General features: G+C 31.9%; 2 protein-coding genes across 4 annotated transcripts; both read left to right on the top strand.

Annotated features, from left to right (window-relative positions):
• The first annotated feature begins 663 nt into the window (after positions 1-663).
• On the top strand, positions 664-5,186 carry LOC148281083 (prolyl 4-hydroxylase subunit alpha-1-like). The gene is made up of 6 exons (XM_088227317.1): positions 664-990; positions 1,072-1,225; positions 1,878-2,102; positions 2,669-2,737; positions 2,820-2,985; positions 4,961-5,186. The coding sequence occupies exons 1-6, from the start codon at positions 908-910 to the stop codon at positions 5,077-5,079; spliced, it is 816 nt and encodes a 271-aa protein (XP_088083443.1). The 5' UTR covers positions 664-907; the 3' UTR covers positions 5,080-5,186.
• Positions 5,187-6,865: 1,679 nt separating this feature from the next.
• Positions 6,866-22,808, top strand: LOC148281082 (prolyl 4-hydroxylase subunit alpha-1-like). Of its 3 annotated transcripts, none has more exons than XM_088227314.1 (12): positions 6,866-9,432; positions 13,452-13,729; positions 13,811-13,959; positions 14,621-14,777; positions 15,054-15,232; positions 16,358-16,476; positions 18,668-18,759; positions 19,604-19,757; positions 20,460-20,684; positions 21,836-21,904; positions 22,001-22,166; positions 22,607-22,808. In XM_088227314.1, the coding sequence occupies exons 2-12, from the start codon at positions 13,557-13,559 to the stop codon at positions 22,732-22,734; spliced, it is 1,611 nt and encodes a 536-aa protein (XP_088083440.1). In that variant the 5' UTR covers positions 6,866-9,432; positions 13,452-13,556; the 3' UTR covers positions 22,735-22,808. The 3 variants fall into 3 exon arrangements, with proteins under 3 accessions (XP_088083440.1, XP_088083441.1, XP_088083442.1); XM_088227315.1 differs by lacking the exon at positions 6,866-9,432 and adding an exon at positions 9,684-9,902; XM_088227316.1 differs by lacking the exons at positions 6,866-9,432; positions 13,452-13,729; positions 13,811-13,959; positions 14,621-14,777; positions 15,054-15,232 and adding an exon at positions 15,428-15,566.
• The last annotated feature ends 230 nt before the right edge of the window (positions 22,809-23,038 follow it).

The raw sequence follows: 23,038 nt of genomic DNA, 5'->3' as shown, positions 1-23,038 counted from the left end.
ATAGAAAATTATGAAAGAGAAATTCTTGAAATTCCTGACGAGGTTAGTATTTCTGTGTCTTGGGTCTAAAAGGGCCAATGTCCGATTTCTTTTTTTCTGTCCAACATTTTGTATATGGTTTATGTTAATGAAAAATATAAATATGTAACAATTTTATATAAAGAAACATGTGTTTTTTTTTATTAATAATAGTTTCAAACACCTCAAATAGTTTGTTATAACATCACAAAATTACTGTAAAACTACTCTCCTGTAATGGTGTGATTTATAGTATTGGCCCTTTTAGACCCAAGCCACAAATTAAATTGGTAAAAATATACATTTGTGATGGAATAGTAATTTATAAATATCAGAATATTACACCTTCCCTTATACTGTGCTAATAAAATCTGCGTCTTCCGGTGCTGTGTAGTCAATACACATACACAAATGAGGGATTTACGATCTGAAAAATGGAATATTCATAGGCAATTGCTTCACTTAACTATATTTGAAGTCAAAAGTCATAGTATTTGAAATATAATTGCTAAAATCATAAAAAGACCGTCCTTGGCAAATTTCTGAGAGTAACTGAGAGTGAACGGCGTTTTGTGGCCAGTGGTACAGGCTGGCCTGCGTCGCGCACGAAATTGTCTCTCTTGCACGCGAATATATCTATAGCATCGAGAGTGAGACGTAAAGAGTGTTTGAGACAGTCGTATAATCGGTACTCTTTTACTAAATAGCCGCGACAATGTGACACATTGGTAAGCTTTTGATTGTAAAAGTGATTTACCTCCAAATTCTAATAAAATGCTTTTTCTGTGCCCAATAAGTATTTATTGTTTAATAATCAATTATTTCAATCGATACGTAATAACATTTGCTATAGTATAATTTTTGTTGTTTTTGTTTACAGGAGAGAGAAATGGTTATGCCGAAATTCCCCGATGAAACTTATGCAGCGCTTTGCAGAGAAGATCTAGAATTACCTTCGAGTGTAAAGAGACAGTTAGTTCATTATATTAAGAATATTGTATTAAATACTAAACTAATGTCACCAACATAATTTATCAATTTATTTATTTTTAGTTTAAAATGTCGTTACTTTTCTGATAGTCATCCATTTTTGAAACTAGCTCCCTTCAAACTGGAAGAGCATTACTTGGATCCATATGTGGTAGTATTTCATGATGTCATGTACGATAAGGAGATGGAATATATCAAAGAAACAGCTAAGCCAAGGGTAAGATTTTAGTCATTCAATTTATATAATATAATTTTCATGGTTTAAATTTTGTGATTCAACTAAACCCTAAACCCTAACGGGTTAAAAAATAAATAAATAAAAAAACATTTGTCACTGAATATTAATTTGTATATAGATAGACTCTAACTGACATTTTTGTAGTATTTTCCACCATATCACCTATATATTTTTAAACATGTATAAGTGGATATATTCCTTCTAGACTAATTGCCCACTATAAATTATATAGCGCAATTTTTTAATTAATCTGACTTCTTACAAAAATATTTTAGTACATTTATGTCTTATATGTATATCGCACTCCGAATGTAAAACCAAAGTATGTGCAAATACTGTAGTTTAGAGATATATTTATCACTTTGCTTAAAAAATGTGGATTTTAAAATGTTTTTTGTTTTTTTTTCGCCTTAATATTTTTATGTATAATTACTTTTTTTTTGCACATTCAAGATTGTGACAAATGGGATTGCAAAAGCATTAAAACCCCAAAAATGAGAAATTTGCCCTTACTTTAGTTTTTCACACAGGGTGTAATATTATATGATTGCCCTTAGGTAATGTAACTGTTATTTTATAATAATTTCAGCAAAATATTTTTTTATCGCTCTAAATTATATTTTTGTTTTAGTTCACTCGAGCTACTGTAGTTGACAGAGATACAGGAGAGCCGGTCAAAGCAAAGTTTCGTATTAGTAAAGCAGCTTGGATTAAGGATTCTGAAAGTATAATAATATCCACCATCACTCAGAGGGTTGCTGATATGACAGGACTAGACATGGATTCCTCAGAATATCTTCAAATCGCTAACTACGGTATTGGTGGACATTATGAACCCCATCATGACTTTACAATGGTACGACCTTAAGTTATTTTAGAGTATCAATGTTATTAATATAACGGATGAATATAATTGAAATAGTAATAATTTTATAATTTGTCAGCGATCTACCCATTTTTCTCAGTATCTACCATGATTGTTGTATCTGGATACCAAATATCACTAAAGCTTTGTAATGCTGATTCAAGCGCGTATTTGTGGAAATACAGTAATGGGGAGTTTTGTAGCAGCAGTAAAATGTTTGCGTACTTTTTAAAAAATATTTAAAATTTAATAATTTGTGTCATTTGCAAACACATGGATTCTCCTTATAGGCGAGTGTGCACTGTAGTTTGTTGTAGATACATTTATAAAGAAGAGTTTTTCAAATAGACGATTACTTTTCGGTCTTGAAGCACCTTTAACCACTGGATAATGCCGTTTAATGATTACTTCTTGGCCCCAGAGCACATTTAACCACTGGATTATGCCGTTTAATGATTATTTCCTGCTCTGAAAGCACATTTAACCATCGGATTATGCCGATCGATTACTTTTTTGGACATGTTTCACTTCCAATTTTTACTTTTGTACTTTTTCAGAACGGTAAAGTTGATGATTATGGTGTACCCTCTCCCGAAGGAAACAGGATAGCTACGCTGTTATTTTATGTAAGCTTAGTTTACTGTAATTTATAAGACAATATCACGTTAATACATTTTTATAACTGAAAATTGATTAAATTTGCAATAGATGACAGATGTGGCTCAAGGAGGAAACACCGTGTTCCCAGATATCGGGCTGAGTGTGAAGCCAAAGAAAGGAACGGCAGTTTTCTGGTTAAACCTGTTTCCCTCTGGAGAAGGAAACTTCGCAACTCGTCACGCTGCTTGTCCCGTACTGCAGGGAGAGAAATGGGGTAACTTTCAAAAATTTTTCAAAGTTTATTTATTTATTTATTAACAGACATTGTCCATTTATACAATTTATAGGGTTTAAATATTACAATGAAGAATAGTTAAAAACATTTTTAAAAAAAGAAAAGAGGCATTGACAACATGGCTTCATGTCGTCAAAATCGACTCTCTCTAACTTAATTTTATATGAAGACTATATTTCTAAATCGTTTTTATTGCAGAAGCAAGCTGATTCTGTATATACAGATTTCAGTAAGGCATTTGATAAGGTGGATCATAAGATTCTCATACAAAAATTATCAATGTTTGGTGTAAGTGGTCCAATGCTGTGTTGGTTTAAAAATTATTTGACTGAGAGAACACTTACAGTGAAAATTTGTGATACTTTGTCAAATCCTTTTCTTGCTACTAGCGGGGTTCCACAGGGATCGCACCTGGGACCATTATTGTTTTTAATATTTATAAATGATATAGTTGACATATTTGAAGGAGTCGAAGTATTATTGTTTGCAGATGGCATGAAGATTTTTAAGACTATTAACAATGTTGATGATTGTGCTATATTGCAAAATAATTTAGATAAGTTATCTGTATGGTGTTCTATTAACAACCTTCAATTGCATATAAAAAAATGCCATATCATGAGATTTTTCAGGATAAAAAATCCTATTTTATTTGACTACTCAATCGGTAACACTGCATTGGATTCAGTAACTGAGATGCGGGATTTGGGTGTGATTTTTGATCAGAAATTGTCTTTTATCAGTCACATTAATGATATTAGTAGTAGATCTTCGAAGACGCTTGGGTTTATTTTGCGCATCACTAAGGACTTTAAAAATATAAACACTTTAAAAATTTTATACACCTCCTTGGTGAGAAGCATCTTGGAGTATAATTCTACAATATGGAGCCCTTATTATGCCTCTCACCAAATTACCATAGAAAGAGTTCAGAATAAGTTTTTGAGATATGTTAATTTTAAATTAGGAATACATAATGAATTTCGTAACTATGATTAATTATGAAATATATTAAATTTGATTAAATTAATGGACAGGAGAACTATTAATGATTTATTAGTTCTATTTAAAATCGTTAATTCAGTATTGGACAACCCTGAAATTTTGGCCCTCATTGGTTTTAAAGTACCAGTTAGAGTGACAAGGCTAGCTCAACTTTATCACTGAAACAATCATATCTCAATATATTCTAGCAATTCAGTACTGAATCGTCTACATGCGCTGGGTAATAAACATTCGGATTTAGGTGACATATTTTTATTGAAATTTCCAGCTTATAAACAATTACTTGTAAAGTGTGGAATCAATATTTTAATTATGTTCTTTCTAAGTAAGCATTGAAAAAGTTGTTACTGTATATACTCCACTGTAAATACTGATGTATGTATGTAATGTAAAAGGTACTTGTACCGTTAATTTTTGAAAATAAATAAATAAATAAGGGACATCAAAACAAGATCTGGACTATTTATTTAGTGCTTTTTAAAATTGTTGTAAACTTAACCCAAAAAGTCAAAATCTTGTCTTGAGTTAACAATACCACAAAGACAGTGATCATCATTATCTGTCATGATAATCTATCTATAAATAATAATTGGACTAGACTATATTTATATATAGTCCGGGTTTTGACGAAAATGTGTTGTTACTGTGCGTGACTCACCAATGGATCTGAGACATATTAATTACGTAGAAACGGTTAGTCGCTTTCTAGTATTTGGTTAGATCGCACCGCTTTTTTCCTTCATTTTCAGGCTGTTTTAACCGTGTATTGCCAAATGGATTAAAAATATTAATTATAGAGAAGAACTAGACTGTTGGTATATTTAGGTACTAAGTATTTTTAAATGTCAATTATTCTCAGAAGTCATAAATTCTTTAAATAACACATACCTTCTTTTTAGTAGTTGCCAGATACCTTCAAATGTTAAGCATCTACATTTTTAAATTTCAGTGTCCAATAAATGGATTCATCAACTTGGTCAGGAGTTTCTTCAACCGTGTAATTTGGAATTTCAAGAAGAAGGATTTAACAATATGGTATATCCAGAACCCATTTGGAAACAAATGTAGAGAATATTATTTCAATTCAACAAATCAGATTTAGTATTTTTAGATTTAAACAATCACTAAGATAGACCAGATTTTGTCTTGAGGTAGTAATTATTATTTTATTTTTGTCCTAGCTCTCCTCTCTTCAGAGTATAGTGTTATTTTTTTATGTATTTTTATTTTCTTAATTCTTGTTTTTAATTTTTGTATAAGATTGTAAGATTCAATATTCTCTACTTGTAATTTTCATTCAAAGTACTTGTAATTTTCTCAAACTGAACGGTTTAGGTAGGTAGAAAGAAATTGCCTTAAGGTAATATGCCCGCCCTTATATGTATATGTATATAAATTATATATGTATATAAAGTGTTAAATAAATAAAATAATAGGGAAATATCACTTTTTTTCATTTTTAAAGTGCCTATGAAATACTGTTGAGTAAAAAAAAGTTTTTTTGCTACTTATTAGTAGCATGAAAAATATTCTTAAATTTGTAATTTTTAATTGAATGTCGGCCTCGTGGTGTAGCGGTCAGCGCATTTGCCTACCGCGATTCTCGACATGGTTGACATGAAATATTTATTTAAAAATGTGTTTTTACACTAAAATATTTCATAGTCCCCTGGACTGGCACCTGAAGCGTAAGACTGATCATCTTACCTTCATGTAATAAAAATAATCGAGATACGCTGCGATTGGTCTACCAATTCAGTGCCCTATGCACTATTAGGTGCGGAAAGGGAATGATGATGGTGAATTTTTAATTCCCGCAAAGACGGTCATTGCATTGGCCACGCCCCTAATACATCACGATTCATGTTATTTCGAACTTTGTTCCTAATTGTATAAAATTTTATAGACCATCGTCACGAAACTTGACGTCACAACTATCAATGCCAAACATGTCGCATTTTTCTAGTGACATGTTTTTTTATAATTTTTTTTTTGAACTTATGTATGAAAACATTTCTCCACAATATCCATACTGATTTTGAAAATACAATTAATTATTTTAAATCCATTTTATGTATTTTTGCTGGTATTCGTAGTATGTGATATTTCCCTATTCTATTTAGTTGTATTTTATTTCAATTGTACCTGTAAATATTATAAAGAAATGCATTTACCATTGTTAAATTGACCTTAAACGTCCATAAATAAATAAATCATATGTTTTACCATTAAAGGGCAGTATATTAAACCAGATCAATAAAGACAGAACCTTTTTGGATTCTATATTGGTTTTCCATAAGTCTTTTTTGTGTAATATTTTTGTCATCTAATGTTTTGTTTAAAATTTGTGTTAATGCCATTGTGTGAATTATCATACATGGTTTGAAGTCGTGAGTATGCAATAACTTTTATGTGAAAACGATCACTATCTTGTTTATAGTTTTGTAGAGTAAGACAAAAGTATTACTTTAGTACTTTACTCGCATAACCATTTCCAACAGCAAAACTGTTTCACAAAATCAAACAGTTATTTTCTATAAATATAATTTAAATGCTTTTCGGAATGTGTAATTTTCTTTGTTATTGAGAAATCACACTTTTAAAAAATATTTTTATATACGAGGTGAGTGAGTTACGAGCTATGAGCTGAAGTATTACGTTAAAAAGGTAAAAGGCTTTTTAAAATTTAAAACATATTCAAAGGAAACATTTATTAAACACCTCTTTTTTTATTGATTGATTTGGTGTTTATTTTGTAGAACTCCATATTCAAACTTATAATATAAGAAATCAAACACTGATTTGAGTGTACTGAACACTTTATTTTATTTTTACAAATATAAAAAATGATACTGGACTAGATTTAAAAAAAAAATCTACAATAGTGTCTGTATGTTGCGCATATTTTAAGTAAACTTTGATTCTCCCGTATTGATGCTCATTTTATATCTTCTTCTTCTTCCTCTGGGTTTATGTCGCATGACCTGTTTGTGACGGTGGGATGTCCTGAGATGATGACGTCCAGCTGTTCTTCCATCTTTTTGGCCGCTTTCCTGGTAGTCTACTCCTACTAGGGTTTTCAGACTTAGTGATTTTTGCGATCCTCGTATCTTCCATGTGGTCCATATGGTCCCTCTAAAAGCGCCTTCTGCTTCTTCCCCACCCCACTATATCTTCAACACCACTGACAGATCTTTTTGTTTTATTTCTGATCTGATATCTAAGAGTTTTGCCTGCGATAGAGTGTAGGGTTCTTATTTAGAAGCAATGCGAAACTTGTAGAGCATTCTCTGAAGAATATCTTCATTTTTTGGTAATATTGCAGCGGTTTCGGCATAAAATACTGTATTGATTACTTTATTTTTCATTTTGTCACCCAGGCCCGAAGAAGTCACCTGCTCTATAATTTTATCCCTAAATATGTTAAAAAGGAAAGGACTGAGACTTTTGATACTGGTTGCAGTAGCTGCCTCTTATGTTAAGTCTCCATTTGCCTTGATTCGTGTCTTCCCATTCTTTTATGTCTTCCTTTTGGTTTTTGAACAAAGTACTTAAATAACAAATTGTTGTTCATATAACATCACAAAATTAATACTTTTTATTTTATACTTTTGATTGTTTACAATTGTTTGATTTTTTAAAAATCAAGTTACTTTTTCGATAAAAGTTTTACGCTTATACATACAGAGGATGTTCGCCGGAAAGATTTACTACTTTATTTTTGTAAAATTTTATGGAAAATGAAAAAAGTTTCATGTTGATAAATGTTTAATTGAATGTTGGGAATTATGTATGGAAGACAATGTCAGTTAAATGTTCGCCTCTGTTAGCTTGACAAATGTTGGCTTTTTTAATAATATTTTTCGTCACATTTTTAAAATTTCAACCTGTATTTCATTAATTTCGTCACAAATTTTTCGTTTAAGTTGCTCAAGTATTTCTGGTTTATTGACATGAACCTTGCTCTTTAGATATTCCTACAAAAAGGAGTCCGGGGCTGTTAAATCCAGTGATCGTGGAGGCCAATCGACATCTTGAGATAAATTGTTGGGGAAACAAATCGCCAAGTAATTCCTTCGTAACTTTAGCCGTATGTGAAGTTGCACCCATCTTGTTGGAACCACATGTTAAACAAGCGCAAAGCATCCAATTCTGATATTTAAAAGTAATAACTTCTAATCATGTTATGGTAACATTCTCTAGTAACAGTAACTGTAACGCCACGTTCATCTTTAAAAAAGTAAGGATCAATGATTTCTCCAGACCACATAGCGCACCGTACTGTCACTTTTGATAGATGCAAAGGTGACTGATGAACAATTCGAGGATTTTCTGTTGACCAAAACCAACTATTTTGTTAATTATCCATTTAACTGACAATGCGCCTTATTAATCATTATGATTTTTTTATGAAAAATATGGTTATCATGAGCAAGATGTAACATGAAATTGGCATATGTAAGGCGTCGTAAATAGTCTAGCGGAAGAAGCTTTGTATCAACTGAATTTCAAATAGATGCAAATGCAAATCTTTATGCATAATTTCCCACAAAGTTGTTGTCTTGAGTCCAATTTCTTGAGTACGAATTGAGGTTGATGGATTGTGTCAAACACTCGCCCAGGGTTCTGGTTCTATTTCACACAAAGAACTGTATTCTTTATCTGCCTGGACACAGAGGAAACGTGATAATTTTCGACTCAATGGGTGCTCTCTGGTAAAAATCCTGAATAATGATATCAAACGGAGATAAGTTTGCCTCGTTGTGTAGTGGTAAACGCGTTTACTTATCATTCTTGAGGTTCTGGGCTCGATTCCTGGCAGGATGTAAGTAAAATATTGATTTTCAAAGTTTTTTGAACTGCAATAATTCCATTTTTCCTAGACTGGCACCCGAAGTGTAAGGCTGATCACGTTACCTGCATGTAATAGGTGATCGAACTATACTAAATTTGGTTTAACAATGCAGTGCCTTATGCACACTGGGTGGGGAAAGGGAGATGATGATGTCATTAAATTTGTCAATCAAATCAAATCAAATTTGTTGCAACAGACAGGGAAAATATTTTTGAGAAGGAAATATAGAAGTCTTGGCATTTACAGGACTTATTACTTGTCATTGTCTGGTTTAAGTAGCCACATACACTGTGTAACATTCACTATTCTGCCTTTGTTTAAATCCATCCAATCTATGGACGAACGCGCATATGTGACTGTTTTTATCATTTTTATCAGGATAAAATATTTTAATACGCCCTGCCTATCTTAATGTGCAAATAGATAATAGCTTTTACCATTGATTTATCATTCAAATCTACTGATAATTTAGTACAACCTGAACACAGATTTGATATCAGTGTTTAGTATGTGAAGACTTTAGAATTACATTTATTATTTAAAATATAAGTAATTTCAATAATTATGTAAGAAAACATTTTATATTTTGTACATACTATGTAATTCGTTTTGCAAAATGAATCACCTTGTCTACATCGAGTCTTGTTATTTTTAAAAAATATTACGAGGTAAATCCAGAAAGGAAATTCCGTTTGTATTTCTTGCCATCACATCGTCGTGGTGCTTGTTTGAAATGGCGAGCAAAATTAGAAATCCCACCGCTTGCGAGATAAGGTCTGTAATTCATTTTCGCAAAGAACAATAAACCAGTCCACATTCATAAGCAGATATTGAAGGTGTACTGAGAATATCTGATAACTGACAAGTTATTCAACCGTAAGAAGATGGATGAGACAGATCAATGAAGTTTGTGATAATGTGCACGACGACGAACGATGTGGGCGTCACTCTTTTATGAAGGGGGAATTCAAAAGCTTGTGCCGCGCTATGACAAGTGCCTACAAAATGGTGGGAGTTATGTTGAAAAAAGTTTAAGGTCTAAAAAATTTTTTCACAATTTTTTTTTCTGTGTGAAAGTAAAGTAAAGTCTGTTTGTCTGTATCTCTAAATGCATTACTGACTGTACTTTAAAAAATCTATTTGAATGCTTGAAAGCCTTTTCAACATATTTTGAACCTTATAACACACTCATGAAAGCATTTTAGTTCTTTGAAATTGTTTCAAGATCAGATTTCGATAAAAAATATTTAGTAACTGCAATTAATGGTTTTCACTAGAAAACATTAAAAATATTAAAAACTTTTTAGGGTTTTTATACATGCTTACTTTGAAACTAAACCTCGGAGAATTCAGAGGATTTTATCAGTCAATGAAACTCGTAAAATGACATTACTGCATTCATTGACATATTATTACATAGACGCACCCTATAGAGTAAAATATTTTAAAAAGTACTGACACAAAAACGTCCCCATAATAACAAAGTTTTTTTTTATTTACACCAGGGCTGTATTTAACGATCATGCATATGCTATCAAAAACTGGAGGATACTTATTTTTCGTATTTAACAAATATGTGTTTGGCATGACTGAGCGTTTTAGCATGAGTCTTTGGGGGTCATCATTTTTGAGGGCTCAAGACATCTATGTGTATTAATATGTCAATGACTGCATCTTTAACTTGTTTTCTCAAATTTTGTCATTTAGAGGGTTTTACCAGTATACCGACAGTATGTACTCGCTTTATTTGCCCTGTCAAATGGAACTCACTTTCTGGATTATACCTCGTATATTGGAGTGAACTATTAACTTTACTCATTAATATTTGCACATATTTTCCACCATTCTCCCCTCCCCTAGTGAACATGGACTTGCTCCACACCACTCCTGCTGCAGTTAAATGAGCTATCCTTTCCATTGAATGGCCATCCCTTCAATTCTCATTTTTTTGATTTCTATTCATCTTTACTTATTTCCTCAGAGTAATAATGCGCCATGCTATAGACGAGCCCAAACGTAGGAAAACCATTATATGACTATCAGGTATTAAGTTAGCTACAGTTCGCAGCAAAACAATGGGCCGTACTCAGGTTGAGAATTGCCAAATGTATATTGATTTGCATTGTAAATATTTTTAAATATGTACCTGTGTATTTATTATTGCACGGTTATTCCAATTTATTTTTATATAATTCGCCTATGTTTATTTTATAAAACTGAAAATACATGTGTGTGTTTATATTTTTATTAATTTTATTTACAATATACTTATGTTACATTTATTGAGACATAAATCCCAACTCCATGGAACCAAAGTCCTGAGTTTGTTTGTTTGTCTGTCACATCTCCGAAACAGCGAAGCGTAGCTGCCTGAAATTTGAACACGTCATTTAAGATGCGATTTCAAGGTTAACGTTGCTATTTTCGAGTGAAATTTGAATCGATCTCTACCCGATAAAGACTCAAACTTCATATGGATGCCTATTGCGGCCCCGATGTATTGCACGTAATCAACTATCATTATCAACAGTAAACATACTTTAATTCATAAATGTATCTCCTAAATTGAGAACAAACAGTATTTGAAGTAAATATGTCCATATACGGAAAGTTTTTAAGCAACGTAATACACGTGTCGGGACAATAAATACCAAAAATCAATGTAAATCATGGGAAAATATTTGAAATCAATTACCTGTGAAAACTGGCTACTTTATATATATAGTTGGATAATTTATATAGCGCCATTTTTGTGAAAATCACCTCAAGGGCGCTGTACAATTAATAAATATCCCAGTACGTCTTGCAGCTACAGAGCGCATGGACGGTTGGGATTCTAGTTCCTCGTTTTCAATTAAGATCAATAAAAAATTATAACAGATAGGAGCTAGATTACAGGACGTCTTGCAGCTACAGAGCGCATAGACAGTTAGAAATTTAGCCCCCATTTACACATTTTAAAAATTGACAAATAAATTTAGTGTATTAATGTTACTAAAAAAAAACTTTAACACCTTTGACGCTCCTACTGCTGCAATTAAACATACTACAATTCACCATAGTCGATTTTTATTTATAATAACGTAAATATCCAAGTTATTTACAAACAAAGTCAAGCATAGCGACAAAAACATCAGATATAACCATTATGCGTATGTTGTCAAACAAAACAAAATGGCCGCCAATTTGTTGGTAAAGCTAGGGTTTCCTAGGACAGCGGTGCCCGTATTTTAACGGCCGTAGTGAACGGTGATGCAGTGGACAGTCGTCGTAACGGTGACTAGAGTGTGGTTTCCTAGGAAAACGGTGTTATCAACACCATTTAACACCGTTTTCCTAAGAAACCACTCTCTAGTCGACGTTACGACGGCTGTCTACTGCATCACCGTTCACTACGGCCGTTAAAATACGGGCACCGCTGTCCTAGGAAACCCTAGCTTAACCAACATCGCTTGCGTTCTATGCAACATGATGATAGGGCTTATCTATAGGTTGACGCATTATTACTCTGAGCTTATTTCCTTTTTATTTTTTTAAATACATTTAATAACATCCTAGTGAAATAATTATGATTAAATTTTATGTCAATTGCTATAATACTTTATGTACTTCTTAACTAGATATTGTAAGAGCCCCCGGGGCGTTTATAAATAAATAAATATTAAATTGGAATATTTCAATAATATCGATTATTCATCTAAAGTTATAAAATAGCCGGTTGATTAAGAAAAATAAATACAGTAAGGCCTCGCCAATCCGGACCCCCGCTTATACGGTGATCGTTGTGGGAGCATTAGATACTGCTTTGGAATGGGGTAGTGAATTTGATAGCCACAAAGTTATTTGGTGGACTAAGAGACTGCGCTTTTGAAATGATGTTGGAAAAACATAAGCAAAAGAGTATTGCAGACTTTTTTAAGACAACTAAATTACTTAAACCGGTATAGTTTTTAGGATATTATGAAAGCCGACAAAAGATCTAAGACGATTTCGATTTTGCCAAATCGATTGCACGCGTCTTCCCTTTAGCCTCACTGGCACTATTTGCCGGATCCTAGAACACCCCGCCATTTTGGTCCACTGCAATTTTTATTATTATTAAAAGTGCACCGTGACCTCAAAAAGGTTAAGAACCACACATTTAAACCTCTGTTTTTTTAGCTTCATTTCAAATGTACGGCGTTCCTTCATGTTTATTATTCATCGTTGTTAAAATTGTCGAGGTAGTCTTCTGATAATTAAAGAAATTTTTAAAGCTATATAATATATGTTTTATTAACTTTAAAGTATTGCAGACCGCAATCTAGGCAGCTTGGTAATCCGCCAAGGTCCTGTTTTTTGCCTGTCCGGATTGTCAAGGCCCTACTGTATGTACAAACTGGAAATTTTAATAAATAGTTTGTTGGAAAAGTTTATCTGTACATTATTAAGACAAATTGGTATGAAACTTGTTCTTTTTCCTTCTTCGAAATAAGTATTTTGCATAGCCAATTAGGTAAGTACTTTTAAATGTAGTCTGTGGGCTCCTTGGGCATAGAAATATTAATATTAGAACTGTAATTAGCACAAACAAAAACTGTTTTAGATTTTCTGTAACTGAAAATAAAAAATAATCAGTGCAGTACACAGTACACATTTATAAATAAGAAGATACCAATCGATTTTAATTTCAATAAATTGCACAAGTAAAATGAATTGGATCGTTTGGTTTTTGTGGTTACTGTGTATTTTCATAAAAGTTCAGGCGGAAGTGTACACTGCTATGGCAGGTATGGAGTCACTTCTCCAAACTGAAGATGCTTTGTTAGTGTCTCTAAACGCTCACATAAAGCAACAGGAAGATCAATTGAAGGCATTGAAGAAGTAAGTTTGTAACATGACATATATCTATAATTGTATGCCAATTTTATGCGAAGATAAGCATTAATTTATTTTATTTTACAGAACATTAAAAATTTACCGTTCTCAATATGAAACTGCCATGAAAGATGTTAGTAGCTATTTGTCCAATCCTATAAATGCTTTCAAAATAATTAAACACATTACTCTAGATTGGCCTGAAGTTGAAAATGTTATTACTAAAACTGCTGCTAGTAAGTGTATTTACATATTTTTAAATAAATTTAAGTATTTTTTTGTTATTAAATGGGTACATATTTTAAAGTGCAGAAACAAAATGTAACTAGTTCGAAAATTATATATATATATATTAAATAATAATATATACCTAAGATTAATGATCAAAACTTATATTGTATATTTGATTAAATAAATAAGCTGGTCCAGAATAAAAGAAATCAATATTAATATCTACAAAAGTCTGTCAAAATAAAACTATAAAATAATAAGGTGCTATTATTTTCCTCTTATGATAATCACCTGTATTGGACAACAGTTTTTAAATGTGTTGAGCATTGTGATCTTGTCATGACCAATCAGGAAACAAATCACTCATAAGTAGGTGTTGCTAGTGTAAAATCAAGTTTTCTTATTTTTACTGATTTTGACTCTTTTTTAATAAAAACTTACTTTACAATCAGACTCAATAACCTGTGTCAAAAAGAGTTGAAATTTATAATCCGACTTAATAACCCTTGTCACAAAGAATCTGAAAACTTGTTTTAACACCGGCAACACTAAATTATGAGTGACTTGTTTACTGATTGTTTTTAAAATAAGTCCATTGAGTGTAAAACGTAAAACATAAATAAGCACATGAAAAACAGACATACTATTGACAAGGTATTTATGCAGATTTTTCTAGTAATGTCGCTGAGTTGAAATCTCGCCTGACATTTCCAACATCTGAGGATTTAAGTGGAGCCGCTGAAGCATTAGTAAGACTGCAAGACTTGTATCACTTAGCCACACGTGATGTGGCAATGGGAAAACTCAATGGTGTCCAATACAGGTGAGGTTTGAAAGTTTCCTGTAGTACTTTTAAGTTCTTCTTCACCAGGTAATAGGAATAAATAAATATTGATAAAATGTATTTGTATGTATGTACATTTTGAATTTATTAAACAAAACTTTTGTAAAGTTTATATTTACACCTGATGATGGGTAATTCAGAATACCTTAAACTAGGGGTGTTATTATATGTATATTAAACTCTTATGTGGTAAAAATTACAAAGTGTTTAATTTTAAATAAATAACCATAGAACTTGAATGAAATATTTTTGCAGTGATCCAATGAAAGCTGAGGAATGCTTTGAATTGGGGAGACAAATGTACAATATAAACAATCACTATCACGCAAACCAATGGATGACAGAATCATTGCATATATATGACAACGAAAGTTCTAAAACTGTGTCGAAAGAATTTATTCTTGAACATATTGCCTACAATGCGTTTTTATCAGGTAGGTATTACTAAATAACAGTATTTATGTAAAAAAAAAAGAGAAATTTATAAAATTAAGAAAACATATTTTTCATCAAGTAATGTCAGAAGAGAAACCAGAGAGCAGCTAGAGAGAAACTCAATCTATTTACTGATTTTTACACTGGCAGCACCAAATTATGGGTGGATGGTTTTCTTATTGATCAAGACAACACGATGTTCTATTTTCAAATTGTTTTTAAAGTGTTGTGATGGAGAAAAATCATAAAAATGCCAGTGCTATTATTTTTTACTCTTTTTTTGACTGACTAATCATCAACAAAATACAAATATTAAAAAATTTAAAAATTGAGGTACGCAAGTATAAATATTTTTGTTAAAATAATATATCTGCTGATCAGTTAGTGAGAGTTTATTATAATTGAAAATTGAAACAATCAACATAATTTTTTTAATGATTTATTATAACTATGAAAACTGTCAAACTGAAATGAGTTATACTTATATTTATGGAATTCATAGGGGTTTTTTTTTAGCTTACGTTTTTAAAAATTATTTTTTTTATTAATAAATTTCATAAAAGGTACACGTTTTTAAAAAAATTCTAAACAGATCTACTTTCATACATCTAGTAAATGTTAACACTTTAACTCTCCAAAAAAAGAAACAAACTCTTGTGCTTGGAGAGTGACTTACACTATTGTAGTTATAAGAGTTTATATAATTAACACCAATTTATAAGAGTTTATATAATTTTAAATATACGAATACATGAGAAAAAAAAACATAGGATAAATAAATTAAAAAAACATAAAACATTAATACATTCATACTAATTAAAATTTAATGTAGTTTTTACACATGTTCAAAAAATTTCTTTAGATTTACTTTAAATTTATTTATTGATATATTATTTTTAATAGTTTGTTTAAAATTAATTCTAATCTGACCATGTCTTGACAACATTGAAATCAGTTATTAGTGATAAAACTAAGTGAATTTAAGCAGCCATTAATATAACTCAATTTTATTAACAAAATCATAGGCAAAAATTTAGTTTTAAAGAAATATTATGAATTTGAAACATATGTATTAATATTTATTGGTATGAAAACAAGATAGTTTTATATGATTTTATTTCCAGGAAATCTTTCTGATGCAGTAGCATTTTCTAAACAAGTTCTAGAAATAAATCCCAATAATACTCGAGTTCAGAATAATATTGTGAGTTATGAGGACACTATTCGCCAAACACCTGATGTGGTTAGTAATTGTTGATGAACAAAGAAATAAAAAGCAAATCGTTGTAAAATGCATAAATTTTGAGTACAAGTCACCGCACATTTTCTTAAATCGTGGAATCAAACTGGACACTGCCAGTCTCGTTTCTTTTTTTGGCTTTTCTCGCACTTTTATTTCTATATTGATTTTTGGTCCATACTTGCTTTTTATCACGGCCACTGACGAAAACCCAGCTTCTTGCAAATGTGTCGATGGAAATAAAATGTTAATATGAAATATTTATTTAAAAGGGTGTTTTCACACCAGAATATTTCATAGTCCCTGGACTGGTACCGGTATTTTAATGGTATTTTATCTTTATGTAACAAAAAAAATATGACCAAGATATGCTGCGATTGGTGTACCAATGCAGATCCCTATGCACCATTAGTTAAAATTCACTCAGCTTTATTTATTGCAATCCAAAATTCTGTCAATTCCATGCTGTAATATTTAATTTTTAAACGCTTACACTTGTCACAAGACAGCTCGACACGAATTCTTCTTCTGCACCATCGACCAATTAATACATAGAGACGCGCCCTGAGCCCTCAAATATGATGACACTTAAATGATGCTCGACACGTATTTAGTTGTTCTTCGACCACGGTGTGACGCTTAGAATCAAAACCAAAATGCCTGTTTGTGTTATGAAACCGTGTAAGAACCTTTCAGATTAAAATTGTAAAAAGGATCATGTAACTTTTTATTGGTAAATATTTCGCCGGAATCGTAGAACAACGAGTGTGAAAAATGCGACATTGATTATTATATTATATTTGATCTTGATAAGGTTTATAAAAGCTTTTTTCCAGGTTTGGAAAATACGAAATATATTTTCTTTTATTTTTCTTTTCTTTTGACTAACCCAAGCATCAAATGATATACTTTTGTACTTATCAAGTTGTGACATAAAGTGTAAAAAAAATAAATAAACAAAGTGTAAAAAATATTTTTTCCTGTAAACATCAAACCATTCTGTTTGAATGTGATGCTTTACATCATAAAAAGAGCCTTTTCCTCGGGCGACCACTTGTTAAACCCGAGGATGTTAAAGAGCTCGCCCCCTACTTAATTGCCCGATACTTTACGGATCTGGGCCGGGAGGGGGATATTTATCAAAATAAGAACTCTCGCATTGCACACAGCAACCAGGCTCTTTAGAGACCTGGGCTTGGAGGACGAGAACTATTCACGGGGATCTGTCACAATAGATCTTCACAGGTCGCAGTGGCGTCAGGAGCTTGCATAGTACTGACCCCCACCTCTAAGAATAAAAACATCAAACTACGCCTAGCGGCGCAATTGCGAAGCTTTTCTTATTAACAGGGATGCACTGATAGGAATACGTTTTAAAAATATTATAAAATTTATATTATTTTTGCATTTCCCAAAATCCAGTGAAAGAAATTTTAAGAAAGAATTCGATTGTGATCCACCAAAAATGAATGTTGATTGTAAACATTAAAATGAACTCATTTTTATACACCAAAAACAGTATCCTTCAATTTTCTGTAGTATATGCATGCTCATTGAATGCAGCCCTGGTTTAAAAAACTCAGTAACTATGGGTATGTTTTCGTGTCCATACTATTCAATATTTTACTCTATAGGGCGTGTCTATGTGTAAATAAGCCGATATTCTGTACAAATAAATTTTGACAGAGCACGAGTGTTAAATGGATTTTAAATCTATGCAAACATAAACATTACATTTTTTTTCATTTTAAAATTATTTCTGAAACCCATGGTGTGATAAATGCAACTACTATAACTATCAGAAAAGTTCTTTTGAAGTAAAAAATAGCTGCAATATGTAAAAAACAGACCTTTTCTGAACTTTCGTTAAATTTTCTTCTCCATAAATAGGGTTTTCTTATAAAAGAAGATTTTTTTCCATTTGCTTCAAAAGATGCATGTTTTTTCCCTGCATATTTCATCTGTGATGACAGCGCGGCTCCACAGGGCACTGCAGCACACATTAGAGGTTAGTCTCGGTGTTTACAGGAAGTCCTGTAAATTCAGACTTCCGCAAGGTTAACATAAGTATGATCTCTCATTGGCCGGTTTAACTGATTACATTACACACTCACCATTCTACCCACGTTTTAAAACTTGAAAAATCAAGTTACTGATTTTTTATTTATTTATCATGTTTACACATTTTTTATAGAAAAGCAAAAGTTTTCAACCCTACATACCTGAAAGTGTTTATTCAGAACTTTGTAGAGAAATCCTCGAGTTACCCGAACGTGTAAAGAAAAAGTATGTTTATTTAATTTTGTACTATTATTATTTCTATTCTATGTTTTACAAACAACTTGCCCATCATATTTTTCATTTTTAACGAGGCAAAGGAGTCCAAATATTTTAACTTTTTGTGGAGTTAAAATAAATATATGGCCTTATTTTTAAAAAAGAGAGCACATAGCAAAAAAAAAGTGTAAAGTCAAATCTAAATATGCAGTGTTGACGCCCATATAAAAAAAATGATAATAAAAATATTGCTACTGCTACAATTTTATCATTTTCTTTAGTGTTGTTGTTAGGCAGAGAGGATGGAAAGATACATGCATCTATCATCTATTATTCGTATCTTCTTCCACATTCATACATCTTGTCATGCAAATTGTGGTCCCGTGGCTAGTGTTGCGGACTCACAGGCCAGAAACAAAACCCCACTCTACCCCAACTTGATTTCCATTTTCTAATAGTGAGTTATTTACAACTCGTTGAAAATGGCCACCAAAATTGAAATATTTGGGTAAATTATAAGAATGCTAATATTTCTTTTTTTTTTTAAAAAAAAGTTCTTTGGTTATGTTCTGCTTTTGACATCACCAGATTCGAGATTTTGATTTATTTGATCATGCCACATCGTTTTTGGCATAAGAGACTTCTCATATTATTTGCCATACCTATCTCAATATTCACAGGGTAGAATAATATATTATTTTTTATGATAGAAAATATCAAATCGAAAAATTTGGTAATTATTGTTATGTCCATGTTCTGTCAGATTCAGAATATCAACTAACGACCCTTTCTAATACCTTCCGTGAGTTCTTTTTACCTCTACCAACTTATCTTAGAACAAATAATTTTCTAGTTTAAAATGCCGCTATTTCTCGGATACACATCCATTTTTGAAACTAGCTCCCTTTAAACTGGAGGAGCATTACTTGGACCCATATGTGGTGGTATTTCATGATGTCATGTATGATAGGGAGATGGAATATATCAAAGAAACTGCTAAGCCAAGGGTAAGATCAACCTAGCCTTATCTCACAATGTTAGCTTTAATTATTATTGTAGTCAATCTATTCAATGCTTATAATATGAGCTGTCGGAGAGAAAATAATATGTATGTTGGTAAATTGTAGACAATTGTAAGCCATAAATATTATTACACAAAATAATAATTTTGTGTTAATAGATTATATCCAAATGTTTGTGAACAATATTGTTCATTGTGTCGAGCACTGGCGTATTCCCATACTAGCTACAACTAAGAGAAAGCAAACAGAGCATTCCTTTCATCAATTTTGTTTATCTAATATATTTAATTTTTTTTTAAATAGAATACTTCAAGTCTTAATATTTTTACTGTAATAATTAAAGCCCTTCACTTGAATTGCGAATGCTGGATTAGAATGAACAATATTGTCACAAACTGATTCAACGATGCTGCATGCTTGCACCATTCCTTTTCACAATATTTATGGATTTTATATTTAGAAAGTCAATACCACCAGACCGAGGAATATCCATCTCCTCGTCTTCCCAAAAATTCTGCATCCTAGAGAACGATGCGGTTATTTTTGACAACTCAGTCAGGGTCAGTCATAGCTTTTGATTGAAAATGTTATTTGTGTAAGCTTTTAAGACTAAAATTCACAATAATTTTACAACCTCATCTGCATTCATATGCTCATAGTACAAGACATATATTTGCTGAATTTCAGTTCATTCGGGCAACTGTGGTAGATTCGAATACCGGAGTATCACTTAAAGTTATTGATCGCATCAGTAAAGCAGCCTGGATCAAGGATCATGAAAGCAAAATAATATCCACTATAACGCAGAGAGTTGGGGACATGACAGGACTTTACATGGGATCTTCGGAAGAACTACAAATTGCTAACTACGGAATTGGTGGTCATTATGCTCCACATTACGACTTTTCAAAGGTATATACTAAAAAGATTTATCATATTTTTTCATCTAGACTAGTTGGTATTTATAAAATTCTTATGGTGCATGGCAATTTATTTTGCAATGAATAAAGATTTGGAGCTACAGTTAAATTACTCTTGTAAATTTTTGACCCAGGAGACAGGTCTTTGTCCTGCACTGCGTTTTCCATCAATCTTTCCTCGCAACGTACTTCAGACTATTTTGTACTTTTCTTCTCTTATAAAATTCTAAATTACTTTAGCTTCCTCAGTAAACATAAATACAAAAAAATCCAGTTACAATGTCCGTTTTAAAAGGAAAATTTGAAGTAAAATATATGGAAATCACGTATCTCCCCAATTAAAAACTTAAGAGATTGGTTTCGCTGTAGCTGCAAATCCTAATTTAAGGCGACTGCAGACAAAATGAAATTTGTCATGATGACAGCCAACCTCTACATTGGAATGGCGCCATAAGAAGAACAATAGGAGAATTTATTTATTTATTTAATAAACGCCCGTGGGCTCTTACAATATATAGTTAAAAGTAAATAAAATATTACAGAAAATAACAAAAATTAAATCATAACTATTACAATTAACATGTAATTCATTCTAAAAAGAAAAAGGAAATAAAGTGAAGATGAATGGAAAAACACATTAAATAGGAGGGAATTGAGAGGATGGTCATTCGATGGATAGGATGGCTAATTTGATAGCAGCAGGAGTGGTGTGGAGCAAGTCCAACAGCTCAGCATAGTTATTAGCTGTTCTGTGAATGCGTGCCAGGGGAGAATGGTGGGTAAAGTTTGTCCTATTGTACTCACACTGGAACATGTGTTGGAGTCTGGTGGTCCTTGTGGGTACACGAAAGTTTATCAGGGACAGTAGTTTTGGGCAATCTATTATGGTGCATATCACTTTGTGCATTAGAGTGAGGTCAGCAATTGTCCTTCTGGTGAAGGGCAATGGTAACTTCAACTCACACATCAAAGTTTGGTAGCAAATTTCATTTATAGGTTTACCCTTTTTGAACTTTATGTAGCACAAAAATTTCAGCTGAACTCTTCCCAAGTTAAAAGAGTTGCAGTTGTACAAAGGTCTCCAGACTGACAATGCATATTCCATATATTAATTTTTACTCTTACATTTTCATATCTTTCCAGAAAGAAGATTTAAATGGTTTTGGTAGCAAATCCCAACAAGGAAACAGAATAGCAACAGTTTTGTTTTATGTGAGTTTAGTTTGATGCATTCATTAGTATAATGTAACAATGTCACATTAAGAACATTGAAGTTTTGTAACTGAAAATTGATTCCATTCATTATAGATGACAGATGTGGCTCAAGGAGGGAACACCGTGTTCCCAGATATCGGGCTGAGTGTAAAGCCAAAGAAAGGAACTGCAGTTTTCTGGCTAAACCTGTTTCCCTCTGGAGAAGGAAACTTCGCAACTCGTCACGCTGCTTGTCCCGTATTACAAGGAGAGAAATGGGGTAACTTTTTAAATCTATAAAAATTCTGATACGCAGAGTGCAGAAGTTTAAGGGATAAAACTAAATACAATCCTGTGCGTTACAGAATGATGTATGGAGTCTATAATATGAGAGATATGACATGATCTCCGTTCACTTAAAATACTATATTAAACCAATAAAATCAACTTTTCCAGGACAGGAAAAAAAACGTTTTCATGGCTTTAAATATATTTTTAACCAACTATGCAGGTCTTATACATATTCTAGTAAGTAGTAATTAAACCGCTAACATCTTCTGGTACCAAAATTGTACAAAATTTTTGCCAGAATGTGTATAAGACTCGTGTTATTCGTTAAACACATATAATAAGAAATAAAACAACTTTGGCCAAAATTGTAGTTTTTAAAGGCTGAGTCCTAAACACAGTCGAAATGTAACATTGTATTTTGTATTACAGTTTCCAATAAGTGGATTCGACAGCTTGGTCAAGAGTTGATTCAGCCTTGCACTCTGCATTATCAAGAGCAGGGATTCGACAATAAGGTGTACCCGAAACCCGTTCATAAACTATTAAAAACAAATTAGATAAGTGGATTTTGGTATTATGTATGAATGTTTGATAACAATTATTTTCTATTAAAGTTTACTTTTATAAAAGACATCCAATGCGTATAATACTTTTTAATTTAAACACCGAATTGTAATTTTGTAAAATGCGGTAGGTATCTGAAAACCTTATTTACTTCTTTATTTGGTTACCAAGCTTAAATAAAAATAAAAAACAGTTTCTTTCAAAAAAGTTAAAAGTTATACAATCGTTACCATGGTTTCCTTTCCACACCTAATGCTGCATAAGGCACTGCATTGGTACACTAACGGCATCATATTG

This window comes from Micrasema longulum, unplaced genomic scaffold (genome assembly GCF_059751315.1).
Source record: "Micrasema longulum isolate JH-2025_06_02 unplaced genomic scaffold, ASM5975131v1 h1tg000499l, whole genome shotgun sequence".
In the NCBI taxonomy this organism is placed as follows: Eukaryota; Metazoa; Arthropoda; class Insecta; order Trichoptera; family Brachycentridae; genus Micrasema; species Micrasema longulum.
This window is presented reverse-complemented; position numbering and strand designations above follow the sequence as displayed.

What these genes read in the sequence shown, in the direction of transcription:
- LOC148281082 (XM_088227314.1), top strand. Translation starts at nt 13,557, where the DNA reads ATGAATTGGATCGTTTGGTTTTTGTGGTTACTGTGTATTTTCATAAAA. An exon ending in CTCAATGGTGTCCAATACAG is followed by an intron (nt 14,778 to 15,053) that starts GTGAGGTTTGAA and finishes ATATTTTTGCAG; the next exon opens with TGATCCAATGAAAGCTGAGG. An exon ending in TTCGCCAAACACCTGATGTG is followed by an intron (nt 16,477 to 18,667) that starts GTTAGTAATTGT and finishes CATTTTTTATAG; the next exon opens with AAAAGCAAAAGTTTTCAACC.
- LOC148281083 (XM_088227317.1), top strand. Translation starts at nt 908, where the DNA reads ATGGTTATGCCGAAATTCCCCGATGAAACTTATGCAGCGCTTTGCAGA. An exon ending in CCCATCATGACTTTACAATG is followed by an intron (nt 2,103 to 2,668) that starts GTACGACCTTAA and finishes GTACTTTTTCAG; the next exon opens with AACGGTAAAGTTGATGATTA. An exon ending in ACTGCAGGGAGAGAAATGGG is followed by an intron (nt 2,986 to 4,960) that starts GTAACTTTCAAA and finishes TTTAAATTTCAG; the next exon opens with TGTCCAATAAATGGATTCAT.